The 15,066-nt window shown below is 38.0% G+C and overlaps 1 protein-coding gene across 2 annotated transcripts in view; it reads right to left on the minus strand.

Moving 5' to 3' along the window:
- The window catches only part of ANKRD12 (ankyrin repeat domain 12), a 234,638-nt gene that overhangs the window by 95,008 nt on the left and 124,564 nt on the right, over positions 1-15,066 (minus strand). For both annotated transcript variants that reach the window (XM_006868700.1, XM_006868699.1), the window contains one exon: positions 11,380-11,527. In XM_006868700.1, coding sequence (XP_006868762.1) covers positions 11,380-11,527 — 148 coding nt within the window. The remainder of the gene's footprint in view (positions 1-11,379; positions 11,528-15,066) is intronic.

Raw genomic sequence — 15,066 nt, forward strand, 5'->3', positions numbered from 1 at the left:
CGGCCTTCGTGGCTGAGATGTTTGCAATGCAGGATCTGCCTGATGCCAGTCCAGCATTCACTCTGGTTTCGGAGTGTCTTTTTGTCTCTCTGTTTCCTTCTGTGTATTCTTGATATATTGTTACCGCCGTCAGGTATCTCCTCCTTGTGAACCAAACCCCTATGTCGAGGCAGGTCCCCGACAGGTTACTATGGGTCAGAAGTGACTCAATGGCACTTAATCACAATAACAACAACCACTGTGTACCACTACTAGTCTGTCTGTTTGTAATACTATGGTGGTTTGCATATTGGTGTGCTGCTATAAGCTATGCCACTAGTATGTAAAATACCAGCTAAGTCATCCATGGTGGACAGGTTTTAGCTGAAATTGTTTCTCAATTAGCCACTGAAAACCTTATGAACAGCAGCAACACATTGTCAGATATAGTGCCAGAAGATGAGCCCCTCAGGGTGGAAGGCACTCAAACTACCACTGGGGATGAGCTGCCTCTTCCAACTAGAGATGATAATGACAATGCAAATGGAGTAAAACTTCTGGGACCTTCATTTGCTGATACAGCGCAACTCAAAATGAAGACAAACAGCTGCACGCATCCATTAATAATCAAAACATGTAATGTATGAAGTATGAGGAGAGGAAAATTGGAAGTTGTCAAAAAGAAATGGATCGAAATCTTAGGTATTAGTGAGCTCAAGTGAACTGGTATTGGCCTTTTGAATCTGACAATCATATGGTTTACTATGCTGGGCCAACAAATTGAAGAGGAATGGTGTTGCATTTATCATCACAAAGAACATTTCAAGATCTAACTTGGAGTACAATGTGTTGTCCTGTGACAGGATAATATCTATATGACTTCAAAAAGACCACTTAAGAGCATTATTATTAAAATTTACTCACCAAACACTGTAAGCTTAGTAATTCTACATTCCATTGATTCTGTTAGTTTTCTGTTACCTTTCAGTGTTATTACCTATTTTGAATGAAGTCTTAGGGTTTACCTTCTGGCTTTCTAATTGCTGTTTTTCCATGGTTTCCATTTTTTCAATTATTTTGTTAGTTTGTTTACTGAATTTTCCATTCTTTTGTCTTTCTTCCTTGATTTCATTTGTAGTTTTCTCTCTTTCTCACAATCACTTAAAGCTGTTTAATTGGCATTCTTCTAAACTCCTTATCAGGTATTTCTGGTGTTATATTTTCTGACTCTGTATTTGGTCCCTTCTTTGAGGCACTCAGCACCTGCCTCCTGATGGATGTGATAGAGACCAGTGTGTGAATAAAGTGAGTTCTCTGTTCAATTTGAGTCGTGTAGGTCAGGGTGGCTTCATGCACCTCTAGAAGGTTCAAGCACCTGACTCTATGTAGAGCTGAGACTGCAGAGGAGGGAGTGCCACTGAGTGTTGACTGGTCAACTCCCCCATTTACCTAGAGGCCATGAGAGAACTTCATTCCTTTGCTGCTAAGCTCCAACAGTGTCCTGTGCCCGCACATCACTTCATCAACAGCTGCTCGCAAAAGCTTAAGGCCACACCAGTCCATATTTCATCTGTTTGTTTTTTTTTTCTCTTTCAGTGTGCTTGGCTCATCTTCCCTTTACAGGAGGCATTAAATCCACCTCTCTGCCCTATCTGCTGATGCTCAGGGTTCCAGGATCATCACCTGTATCTGTTTCACTCAATCTCCCATAATCTTTGTTGCAGAGAGCTAGTTCAGTGTGTCTGCATATTCAGCAATCTTGAATATGACAGGTACCGCCATAGGTCTGTGAGTTTTTTCACTGAGGTAGCTTGTATGTGGCTGTGATGTGGGAAGCTACCACCACCAGCCTTTTAAATAACAGCAGGGTCACCAATAGTGGGCAGGTTTCAGTAGAGATTTCAGACTGATAGTCTAGGAAAAAGTAGAAACGAATGACTTCTGAATGGTTAGTCACTGAAAACCAAATAAATAACATTAGACAATTGTCAGATATAGTGTCTGATGATGAGCTCCTCAGATTGGAAAGCACTCAAAATACAACTGGGAAGAGCTTCTCCTCAAAGTAGAGTTGTCCACAATGATGTGAATGGAGCAAAGCTTTCGGGACTTATACTTGATGGTGGGCACAACTCAAAATCAGGAGAAACAGCTGCAGAAATCCATTAATCAGTGGAACACGGAATGTATGAAGTATAAATTTAGGAAAATTGGAAGTTGTCTAAAATGAAATGGTGTAACACATGAAGATTTATATCCTAGGTATTATTAGCAGGCTCAGATGAACTGGTAGGGGCCATTTTGAATCTGACAATCATATGGTTTACTATTATGGGAATATCAAATGACTAAGGTGCCCCTAAGTCCTCAAACTGATATCTTTGCTTTTCAACACTTTGAAGAAGTCTTGTGCAGCAGATTTATACATTGCAATATGTCGTTTGATTTCTTGACTGCTGCTTCCATGAGTGTTAATGGTTGATCCAAGCAAAATGAAATCTTTAAAAACTTCAATCTTTTCTCCATTTACATGGATGTTGTTTATTGGTCCAGTGGTGAGGATTTTTGTTTTCTTTATATTGAGATGCAACATTGAGTATTTTAAGTCCTCTTCACTTTCCACAATCAAGGCTGTATCCTCAGTATATCGCAGGTTGTTAGTAAGTCTTCCTCCAATCCTGATGCCACATTTTTCTTCATATAATCCAGTTTCTCTGATTATTTGCTCAGCATACAGTCTGAATATGTATGGCAAAAGAATACAACCCTGTCGCATGCCTTTCCTAATTTGAAACCATTCGGTGTTCCCTTTTTCTGTTCGAACAACTGCCTCTTGGTCTCTGTACAGGTTCCTCCTGAGCACGATTAAGTGTTCCAGAATAGTCATACTTCCAAATGTTGTCCATAGCTTGTCATAATCCACACAATTGAAAGCCTTTGTATAATCAACACAGTACATCTTTCCGATATTCTATACTTTCAGCTAAGATCCATCTGATACCAGCAATGACATCCCTCGTTCCATGTCCTCTTCTGAATCCAGCTTCAACCTCAGGAAGTTCTCTTTCAATGTATGGTTGCAGCCGTTTCTGTATTACCTTTAGTAAAATTTCACTCACATGGGATATCAATGATATCGTCTGAAGACTTCCACAATCTATTTGATTTGGGCACAAATAAGGATCTTTTCCAGTCAGTTAGCCAGGTTGTCTTACAAATTTCGAGGCATGGATGAGTGAGTGCTTCCAATGCTTTATCAAATCACTGGAAAATTTCAATTTGTATTCCATCTATTCACGATGCCTTGTTCTATGCCAATGACTTCAATGCACATTGGACTTTTTCCTTCAGGTTCATTGGCTCTTGATCATATGCTACCCTTAAAATGGCTGAACACTGACCATTTCTTTTTGGTACATTCCAAATGGCTAGTACTCTTACAAAAAAGAAGCTAAACAGAGTTAGTGGAAGAAATGAGGAAGAAAAAGAGTTGAACAGAAAAATTTAAAGGGCAGTTCAAGAAAACAAAGTAAAGTATGAGTTATGATGAAATTACAAAGACCTGGAGTTAGAAAGCAAGAGAGAAGAAAACGTTCAACTTTTTTTCCGGCTGAAAGAACCAAGTTAAAATTCAAGTCCTGGATTACAATATTGAAGAACTCTATGGACAAAATAGTTGAACATTGACCAAAGACAAATGGTTTCTCTTCAACTATTTCAAGAGATAGTATAAGATCAAGAAAATAATGATACTGAAAGGAAGAAGTCTAAGCTACACTGAAGGAATCAGCGAAAAACAAGGCTTCAGGAATTGATGGAATACAATTTGAACTCTTTCAACAACCTGATGCAGCATTGGACGTGCTCGTTCAACCATGCCAAGAAATTTGAGGACAGCTGCATGCTCAACACCACCATTTATATATCAATTTGTCATCTTTTGGAGTGTAGCATATTGCTGTGATTAAGGAAATTATGCAGGTCACCCATGATGGATAGGTTTCAGATGAGCTTCCAGACCAAGACATATTAGAAAGAAGGAGAGACAAACTACTTCTGAATATTTAGTCAATGAAAACCTTATGAATATTAGTGGAACACTGTCAGATAGCACTAGAATACTGAAAAATGATGAACAGTACCAGAATATTGTCAGATATTGTGCTGAAAGATAAGCCTCTCAGGTTGCACTCAAAATAAGACTAGGGAATGTGCAAACACCTGAAGTAAATGTGCAAACTCCTCAAAGTAAAATTGACCATGATGACATGAATGGAGTAAACTCTTCATGACATGCATTTGGTGATGGGGCAAAACTCAAAATGAAGAGAAACAGCTATAGCATCCATTAAATATTTGAACACAGAATATATGAAGTATAAATCTAGGAAAATTGGAAACTGTCAAAAATGAAATGGAACACATAAATCAATATCCTAAGCATTAGTGAGCTGAAATGGACTGGTATTGGCCATTATGAATCTGAAAGTCACATGGTTTACTATGCCATGAATGACAAATTGAAGAAGAATGGTTACATTCATCATCAAAGAAAACATTTCAAGAAATATTTTGAAGTAGAACGCTGTCTATGATAGGATAATATCCATACTCCTACAAGGAAGACCAGTTAATACAACTATTACTCAAACTTACACACAAATCACTAAAGAAAGTGATGAAGAAATTGAAGAATTCTACCAACTTCTTAAAGGAGCTCTGTTAGTGTAGTGGTTACAAATCGGGATGTTAACTTCGAGGACGGCAGTTTGAAACTACTAACTGTTCCACTGGAGAAAGATGAGGCTATCTGCTCTTGTAAAGATTTACAGCCTTGAAAACCCTGAACAGGGTCGCTATAAGTTGGAACCAACTCCACCGAACATAACCACCATCAATTTCATCAACTGGAAACTGAATGAACATGAAATCAAGATGTATGGAAATTACTGGTGATTGCAATGCAAAGGTTGGAAACAAAGAGAAAAGATCAGTAGTTGGAAAATATGGCCTTGGTTATAGAAATGATGATGGAGATCACATGATCGAATTTTGCAAGATCAACAACTTAATTCATTGCAAATACCCTTTTTAAACAACATAAAAGATGATTATACACATTGACCTCAACAAACAGAATACAGAGAAACAATATTGACCACATCTGTGGAAAGACAGTGGAAAGGCCCCATATCATCACCAAAACAAGGTCAGGGGCAGACTACAGAAAAGACCATAAATTGCTCATATGTAAGCTCAGGTTGAAGCTGAAGAAAAAAAAAATTTAAATATACAAGAGCCCAAATATGACCTTGAACATATCCCACCTGAATTTACAGATTATCTCAAGAACAGATTTGATGCATTAGACACTAAAGACTGAAAACCAGAAGAGCTGTGGATAATATGACAAACATCATATAGAAAGAAAGCAATAGGTCACTAAGAAGACAAGAAAGAAGGAAAAGATCAAAATGGATGTTAGAAGAGACTCTGAAACTTGCTCTCTAGTGGAGAGATGCTAGAGCAAATGGAAGAAAGCAGGAAGTAAAAGAGATGAATAGAAAATTTCAAAGGGCAGCTTGAGAAGACAAAGTCAAATATTAAGATGAAATGTGCAAACACCTGAAGTTTGAACACCAAAAGGGAAGAACACACTCAGCATTTCGCAATCTGAGGTAACTGGAAAAAAAAAAAAAAAAAAAAATTATGCCTTGACTTGCTATACTGAAGGAGTCTATGGGCAAAATACTGAATGATGCAGAAAGCCTCAAAAGAATATGGAAGGGCTGAGTTCAATCAAGTTCCACAGACTCCTGTTCTGGAGAAGAGAGAAGAGGAAGGGCTGGTTGGTCCAAAGTGTGGTGAGACCTGGACACACCTGAGCCCATGAACAAGGACATAGCCACAGAGGGCTAGAGCTGAGAGTGAAGCATCCAGCTGATATGAAGTGAGGGAAGACACACAAGAACACCCAAACTTGCAGATAGCACCCATTTGACTTAGCCTCGCCAGCTTGATAATCAGAACTCGACTAGAAAAAGATTTAAAAAAAATTTTTTTTGATAAAAGAGTAAATTGCTACAATTTGATAAATTTGACCTTACTCATGGAGGTAGTAGCTCAAAATACCAAGAGAGGGAAGGAGTCTTCACATCAAGGATCAATACTATCCCCTCTGTATACAAGGTACATAGGGATGGGCAACCTAGACATTGGGTACCTAAAATGAGGGGCAATAAAGGCAAGAAGTGACTGCCTTACAAGTTTTAAAGAGGGAGTTTAGTTTAAGAGTGTGTAGGGGGAAGATAAGAATATCCACTGAATAGTTTTCACCTTGTCTAGATGGGTCTGGTAAAAAGAGATGGGGATAGGATTCTTATGATTCAACAGTCATTCATTGTTATTATGACTAATTGTGACTGTCACAATTGTAAAGGTAGAAGTTTTGTAACAAAAACAGGGGAGTAGTTAATCTTACAGTCCAGAAACAGAGGACCCTAGGATCATCAAGGGAGAAGAGTACAAGCAGAATTCAGGACCCTATCCAGGTTAGAAGCAATGACACCACAGAAGGAGACAGAGATGGGGACATAGAGAGAGGGAACAGGGGAGGACTCTAGATTCATGGAAACAGAGGGCCTGAGAGCTGGTGGCCAGGAGGCAGGCTTACTGAATGCGCCCTTTGGTGGTTTAAATTATTATATACGCCTAAGGTTTTGTTTTGTTTTTTAAAGAGCTAAAGTGAATAGAAATATTGTTAACTGATGGTACATGGAGGGGATTATAATCACTGTAATGAAACAAAGTATATGATTTGTTGAATGTAGAACTGATGATCTGCCCTGTAAACTTTCTCTCAATTCACAACAAAAATGAATATGGAAGGAATACACAGAATCACTACACCAAAAAAAAAAAAAAGGTCTATGTTCAACCATTTTAAAAGGAAGCATAAGATCAAGAGCCAAAGATACTGAAGAAATTAGTCCAAGGTGCACTGAAGGCACTGGTAAAGAACAAAGCACAGGAAATTTATAGAATACAAACTGAAATATTACAACAAACTGGTGCAGCACTGGAGGTACTCACTTATCTATGACAACTGATTGAAACCTGATTTAACTAATTGGAAGAGATATAATTTTTGCCCTTCAAAAGAAAGGTGACCTAGTGGAATGAGAAAATTGTTGGGATATATGGTTAATATAGTATGAAAGTAAAATTTTGCTAAAGTTAATTCAAAAACACCTGCAACAACACATTGACAGAGAACTGTCAGAGGTTCAAACTGGATTCAGACAAGGACGTGGAAAAAGAGATTATCTTTGTTGCTATAAGATGAACGTTGGCTAAAAGCAGAGAAAACCAGAAAGATACTTACATGTGCATTACTGACTTTGCAAAGGCTTTTGATTGTGTGGATCATGACAAGATACAGACACCATTGCAAAGAATGAGTACCCTAGAGAACTTAATTGTGCTCATGAGAAACCTGTACATAGACTAAAAGGCAGTTGTTCAAATAGAACAATAGTTTCAAATTAGGAAAGGTAATGCTCCAGTGTTGTATTCTTTCACCATACTTATTCAATTTATATGCTGAGTACATAATCCAAGAAGCTGGGTTATAAAAAGAAAAATGTGGCTTCAGGATTGAAGGAAGACTCATTAGCAACCTGTTACTTGCAGATGATATAACCTTTGTTGCTGAAAATGAAGAGGACTTAAAATACATACTGACGAAGACAAAAGACAATAGCCTTTGGTATGGCTTGCATCTCAATGCAAAGAAAACAGAAATCCTCACCACTGGACCAATAAACAACATCCACATAAATTGAGAAAGACTGAAGTTGTCAAAGACTTCATTTTTATTGGGTCAACCATCAACACTCATGGAAGCAGCAGTCAAGAAATCAAAGGACATATTGCATTAGGCGGAGTCCTGGTGTGGCTCTGTGGGTTAAAGTGCCAGACTGCAGAATCGTTTTGAATCACAAGGTCAGCGGCCCAAGCTCACCAGTCGCTCCTTGGAAACCCTATAAAGGGTCACTATGGGTCGGAATCAACTCAACAGCATTTAACAACAACTCTGCATTAGGCAAATCTGCTTCACAAGACCTCTTTAAAGCGTTCACGAGCAGAAATGTCAGTTTGAAGACTAAGGTGCCCCTGATCCAAGCCATGGTATTTTCAATAACCTCATAGGCATGTGAAAGTTGGACAATGAATAAGGAAGACCATTGAAAAATTGATGCATTTGATTTATGGTGTTGGAAGAAAATATTAAAAGTACCATGGACTGCCAAAAGAATAAACAAATCTGGGTTAGAAAAAAGACAGTCAAAATGCTCCTTTGGAAGCCAGGATGGTCAGACTTCATCTCTCATACTTGAGACACAGTAATCGGAATGGACCAGTCCCTAAAGAAAGACATCAAACTTGATAAAGTGGAAGGTCGGAGAAGAAGAGCAAGACCCCCAACAAGATGGATTGGCAATGTGGCGGCAGCAGCAATGGGCTCAAGTGTAGCAATGATTGTGAGGTTGGTGCTGGACCGGGCAGTGTTTTGTTCTGTTGTACATAAGGTCACTATGAGTTGGTACCAACTGATGGTTCCTAACAACAACAACCTGGACAACCAGTTGGAAGAGAGTCATCTTTGTGTCCATTCCAAAGAAAAGTGCCTCAACAGTATATAGAAACCCTCCAATAGTATCATTAATATCATATGCAATTAAAATTTTGAAGATAATTAAAAAATGGCCACAACAGTAAACCAACAGGATACTGTCAAAAACTCAAGTTGGACATGGAAGTATGGATATCATGACTGATGTTGGATTTTGGCTGAAAGCAGAGAGTACTAGGAGGAAGGTAACTTATGATTCATTGACTATGTACAGGCATTAGACTGTGTAGATCATGACAAACTGATATTGCAAGGAATGGGTATTCCAGAACACTTAATTGTGCTCATAAGGAACTTGTACATGAACCAAGAGACTTGTTAGAAAAGAGCAAGGTGATACTGAATGGTTTTAAATCAGCAAAAGTATGCATCAGGGCTGTATTCTTTCACCATACTTATTTAATCTGTATGCTGAGCAAATAACCTGAGAAGCTGGGTTAGATCAAGAACTTGGCATCAGGATTGGAGGAAGAGTCATTAATAACCTGTGATATGCAGGCAATATAATCTTGCGTGCTGGAAGCTAAGAGGACTTAAAATACTTACTGATGAATATAGACAACAGCAGCCTCCATCCAGTACGAATTCCACCTCAATGAACAGAAAACAAAAATCCTCAAAACCAGGTCACAATGTTGTTGTTAAGTGCCTCTGAGCTGGTTCTGTCCCATAGCCACCTTGTATAGGGTTTCCAGGGAGGAGCTGGTGAGTCTGAACCACCGACCTTGTGGTTTAAACCAACCTTGAGGTTGAGTATTTATACTGAAGTACCACACCAGGTCTCCAGTCTTTTTGATCAGATCTTTGAAATAAATAATATCATGAAAAATGGAGAAAGTCCAAAGCCATCAAAAACCTCATCTTGCCTGGAACCACAATCAACACTCATGGAAGCAGAAGTTAAGAAATCAAATGACATACTGCATTAGGCAAACCTGCCACACAAGACTTCTTTTAAAGTATTAAAGAGCAAAGATATCAGTTTGAGGACTAAGGTGTGCCTCACCTAAATCATGGTTTTTCCAATCTCCTCATATGCATGTGTAAGTTGGACAATGAATAAGGAATACCATAGAAGAATAGATGCATTTGAATTATGGTGTTGGAGAAGAATATTAAAAGTACCATGGGCTTCTAGAAGGGAGAAAAAAAAATGCTGTGTTGGCAGAAGTACAGCCAGAATACTCCTTAGAAGCCATGATGGCAAGACTTCATTTCTCATATTTTTAACATGTTATCAAGAGGGAGCAATCCCTGGAGAAGGATATCATGCTTGCTAATATGAAGGTTCAGCAAAAAGATGATCCTCGGCAAGAATGACTGACACAGTGGAATAGCAACAATGGGCTCAAAGTTAACAATTATGAGGATGGCACAGAACCTCATTTTGAGTTGCACAGGGTCGTTTTGAATCAGAACCTACTTGATAGCACCGAACAAGAACAATAACATCTGTATACAAATACGATGGGGTTCAAAGAGTTTCACAGGAAAATCCCATTATCTTGTAAGCAGATTTTTCCATTACAATTTTGAAGCCCCTTCACACACTGTATATGGTTTCATCCTTATGAATTTTTCAGACATACAATCAAAACACTTCCTAGGAAATACTTTCATCAATAGCAATGATGACAGCTTCAACAGAATATGACATACATCTGAATATAAATTTTTAAAATACCATTTTTTACCAACTTTTATAGGGCAATACACTTCTGCAAGCTAGACACTGTGTTATACTGGAGACTATACATAGCTTCTTATTTGTAAGCCTTCTTTCTCACAGTTATACCATGATTTTATTGGCTTTGAAAAAGAATAAATTATTTTTAAATGTTTAGACAAGAGAAAACAGTACTAATTAAATGAGTATGTCTTGATTTTTATTCCATTGTATGTAATGTAATATAAAAATAGCACAAGTAGTCCTCGACTTACAGTGTATTCGAGTTAAGATGAATGCACTAACAATAGTCCGATTTTTCATCTATCATTAATATGTGCTGCAGACAATGTTACATAATGTAAATACTGATGCTATTCTCATGCTAACCTCAAAGACATATAAAGATCAGATTTTATAAAGATATTGATAATAAGAGGTATTAACAATGAAAACTGAAAAAACAACAACAAAGAAGTATTTGAACTTATATTAAAACTGACAGAGTCATCAGAACAGGATCCTGTTGTAAGTTGGGGACTGTTTTACTGAATTGCTTGTAAGAATTCTTTTAAGATTTCACAAGTTATAAGATTTATAAAAGTCTTTTAAATTGTGTTTCTAAATAAATTTCCCCTACTCTCCCACCTATCACAAAAGAAAAAATGCAAAGACTCATTCATGCTAGAAAAGACACGAAGCACTTATGTTAGTAACTTTATAACTCATAATAGAATGAAAAGAAGATAGCAGAAGTGGTAGTTATACAATGGGGGTAAAGTTCTACAGTGGGTTTCAAATGTAATAAAGACAGCTTAGTTCTTTGTGTGTGAGGGAAATTAGGGAAATAACAACAATGGATCTATGACTCATTATAAACGGTATAGTGTAGCAAACACCTAGGTACTAAACTAACCAGTTTTAAAAGCTAGCTACCATTTTCTAAGGTACCCAAAACCTTTTATGTACTATAAACAAATCAGATACTCCTAAACATCAGGTCAAAGAAAGAGGTGAATAAAGAAGATTTGAAACTAACCTGTGTAGCTCTCCTCATCATCTGATAAAGGCACCTCTCTTTTGAGCAGCAATTCCAACTCCTCTGTTTCTGCTACATCCACTGGACGCTCCCCGTGCTTATTAGCTTGAAATGGGTTTCCACCATGACGAAGTAATAGTTTCACTATCTGCAACATTTAAACAGTAGGAGGATTTAGCCCTTCATAGACTGTTTTCATTACAACCATTCTCTTGATACCACTTATATCTTCTGCCTCATCTACTCTGCATTCATACTTCAGTGTTTCTTTTAAATCATTACTACTAATTTTAAGTTCCATTTTCATTGACATCCCCCATCTGATGATCTTATCTATTATATAGATATTCCCTTTTTGATTTTTAAATTGAGCCATCTTAGTACTTAAAACTCATTGCTTTTCTTCCTGTTCAGTCACAAACTCACGGAATATTGAGTACCTGTTAACAAGTTGTGTTCGAAGTCCTGTAGATAAATCAGTGAAAAAGACTAACAAGATCGCTGGTCTACTGAATATACATTTTCAGAAGGAAACTTAAAAGGAAGTATTTTCCCCCTTCTGTTTACAGCTAATCTAATAATGCTTTTAATCTTACTCACTTCTCTATCTCCCAGGAATTTACACTATGAATTATCCAAGAAGGATTTACTTAGAAATGAATGAGGCTTTCCTAGAGCCCTTAAATCACTGTCATCAAGTTGGTTTTCTATAGGACAGGAGCTGCTCCTTTAGCTTTCTAACACTATAAATGTTTATAGGAGCAGACAGTCTCATCTGTCTCCTGTAGAGGTCAGATGGTTTGAACTTCCAACCTTGAGGTTAGTAGTCCAAAGCTTAACCTATTGTGTCACCAGGGTTCCTTACATAAGCCTAATTTTGTATTTGTTGTTTTGTAAATTTTCTTAAAGCAGTCCTCTCCTGTCACATGAACATTTTATGTTTTAGCACCTATACAACCAGGATCTGCCAATTAATTGTCATTTCTTTAATCCTTTGTATCCTCTTCCTTTCTGTATTTTTTATTATCCCTTCTCGAGAAATCAATCTTCCCATTTCATGTCTCTCATTTAAAAAAACCTGAAATAAAGAATCAAAATAGAGCAGCAGAGGACTCTAGTCTCATGGAAAAAGAAAGGCTGTGTGCTGGCGGCCAGGAGGCAGGCTTGCAGAATGTGCCCTTTGGTTGTTTAAATGATTATATATTCCTGAGTGTTTTGTGCATATATCAACCCACGCCCCCACCTCCATTCATAAGGTTTTCAGAAGCAGCAGCCAAGAAATCAAATGGCGTATTGCATTAGGCAAATCTGCTGCACAAGACCTTTTTAAAGTGTTGAAGAGCAAAGATGTCAATTTGAGGACTAAGGTGAGCCTGACCCAACCCATGGTATTTTCAATAACCTCATCTGCATGTGAAAGCTGGACAGAAAATAAGGAAAACCATGCAAGAATGGATGCTTTTGAGTTATGGTGTTGGAGGAGAATATCGAAAGTGCCAAAGTTGCCAAAAGAACCAACAGATCTGTGTTGGAAGTAGTGCAGCCAGAGTGTTCCTTGGAGGCCAGGATGTCCAAACTTCATCTCTCATACTTCAGACATATTGTCAGGAGGGACCAGTCACTGGAGATGGATATCATGTTTGCTTTTTGGTAAGGTGGAGAATCAGAGAAAAAGAGGAAGACCTCCCCCCCCAGTGTGATAGACTGGCAAAGTGGCAGCATCAATGGGCAACAATTATGCATGGCAACAATTATGCGGTTGGTCCAGGATCGGGCAGTGTTTCGTTCTGCTATGCACAGGGTCGCTATGAGTTGGTACCGACCTGATGGCACCTAACAACAACAACCCTCTGCCACCACAAAAAAAAAAAACCAATAGAGGGAACATAAGCAAATATGGTTGAATAGTAATGCACACAGGGAATTGTAATCACTGCAAAGAAACAATGAGTGAAAACTGCAGTTCTCCCATGTAAATTATTGCTCAATTCACAATAAAAACTTGAAAAAAAAGAGAGAGAGAGAGCACTGACATGGTTACCCTTAGATAAGAGAGTGGTAATAGAATGTATGGGAAATGAATAGCATTAAGACTGTATGTTGATTATGCCACAATCTCACTGCATATCTTAAGTGTACATTCATCATAGATGAGGGATCATCAAAATGTTCATGGAAAATAAATATGAAAAACAAAAAGAGAAACAAAATAGTATTAAAACAAGAAACTTTGTTCAAGTCTATGTTATCCTCATCTAGTTAAATACATCTCATGTTTCCTGCATAGTCAAATTCCTGAAGAGATGTTCACCCTGGAAACCTCTACTTTCTTACTGGCCCTTCCTTTTGTACCTGCAATTAAGCTACTATTAATCTTATGAAACAGGTCTTCTAAGATCTCTAAAGATCTAAGCCAATTATTGTTTCCCTAGGTCTTGGTCCTTATCCACTTTTTCATGTCCCATTCAACATCATCCCCTTGGAGATCACATTCACTCTAATTGTTTGAATGTGATGATAATAACACAATTTCTTCATTTTCACTCTTTCTCTCAAAATTATCTTTTTAAAAATTGAGCTGCATATGCTCACAGCATATAACAAACTGAATATATTTTATTTTAATGTAAAAACCTACACCCAAAAGTCCCCAAACTGAGTCCATTAAACTTGTACCCTTAGCTTTACTTTCTTCCTTTACTCAGTGACTGGCACTAAAATCTATTCAAAGTCACTGTCGCCAGAAACTGGGGAGTCCATCACTGACTCTTCTCTTTCATTCATAGTCTTTATCAAATAGGTGACCACGTCCTTTTAATTCTGCTTTCTTAAGTTCTTTTTTTGTCATGATCTTTTGTCTACCCTAACTGACACTGGTACATTCTGACCTTCATCATATATCTCAATATGTTCTAATATTGCAATATTTCCTAAACATATTCTTTTACTTCCATACTACTGCTATGTTGTTGTTGTTCTGTGCTTTTGAGCCGATTCTGACTCACAGTAAGCCTGTATAGGATTTCCAAAAGCAGCTGGTTAGTTTGAACTACTGAGCTTATGATTAGCAATGTAGTTTATTTGATAGCACCACACTAAGACACACATATAGTACAAGGAGAAGTAAAAAATTATCCACACTCTGGCTATAGAATTCATCTCAATCAACTTGTAAAAAGACAAATACATTATTTTTCTACATAACCTCCTCTCTTTTCAATACACTGTGTCCATCTGCCAATAAGCTTTCATATTCCCTTATTTTAAAATGTTTAGGAGAGAACAAACAAGATGGCGGATGAGGGGAATGTGTAGCAAAGAGCTCCGCCAACAACAACACAGAATACCTGACCAAGCAAGCTCAGGGGATGGTCCCAGAACTCTGAACCACATATAAAGGAACACTTAGAAGGTTGGAAGGCTCACAGCTGGGGGAATTTGTGACAGAAGCAAGAAATCTACTGTTTTCTAGTCCAGGACGCTCGGCTGCTTCAGGAGCCGCCATCTTGTGTGAGGCCACGTGGAGGACGGATCGGAGCGTCCATAGACGCCTGGCAGAACCGCTGAGATAAAGGTGTGGATGTTCTTTTCTTTTGGTATCTGTTCATTGGTCCCTTGCTGTCTGCACACCTCCATTCGGGTGACTATAGGGGTGCCTGAGCTAGTGGGCACCCCAGCCCCACCCTC

This window comes from Chrysochloris asiatica, unplaced genomic scaffold (genome assembly GCF_000296735.1).
Source record: "Chrysochloris asiatica unplaced genomic scaffold, ChrAsi1.0 scaffold00122, whole genome shotgun sequence".
Classification (NCBI taxonomy): Eukaryota; Metazoa; Chordata; class Mammalia; order Afrosoricida; family Chrysochloridae; genus Chrysochloris; species Chrysochloris asiatica.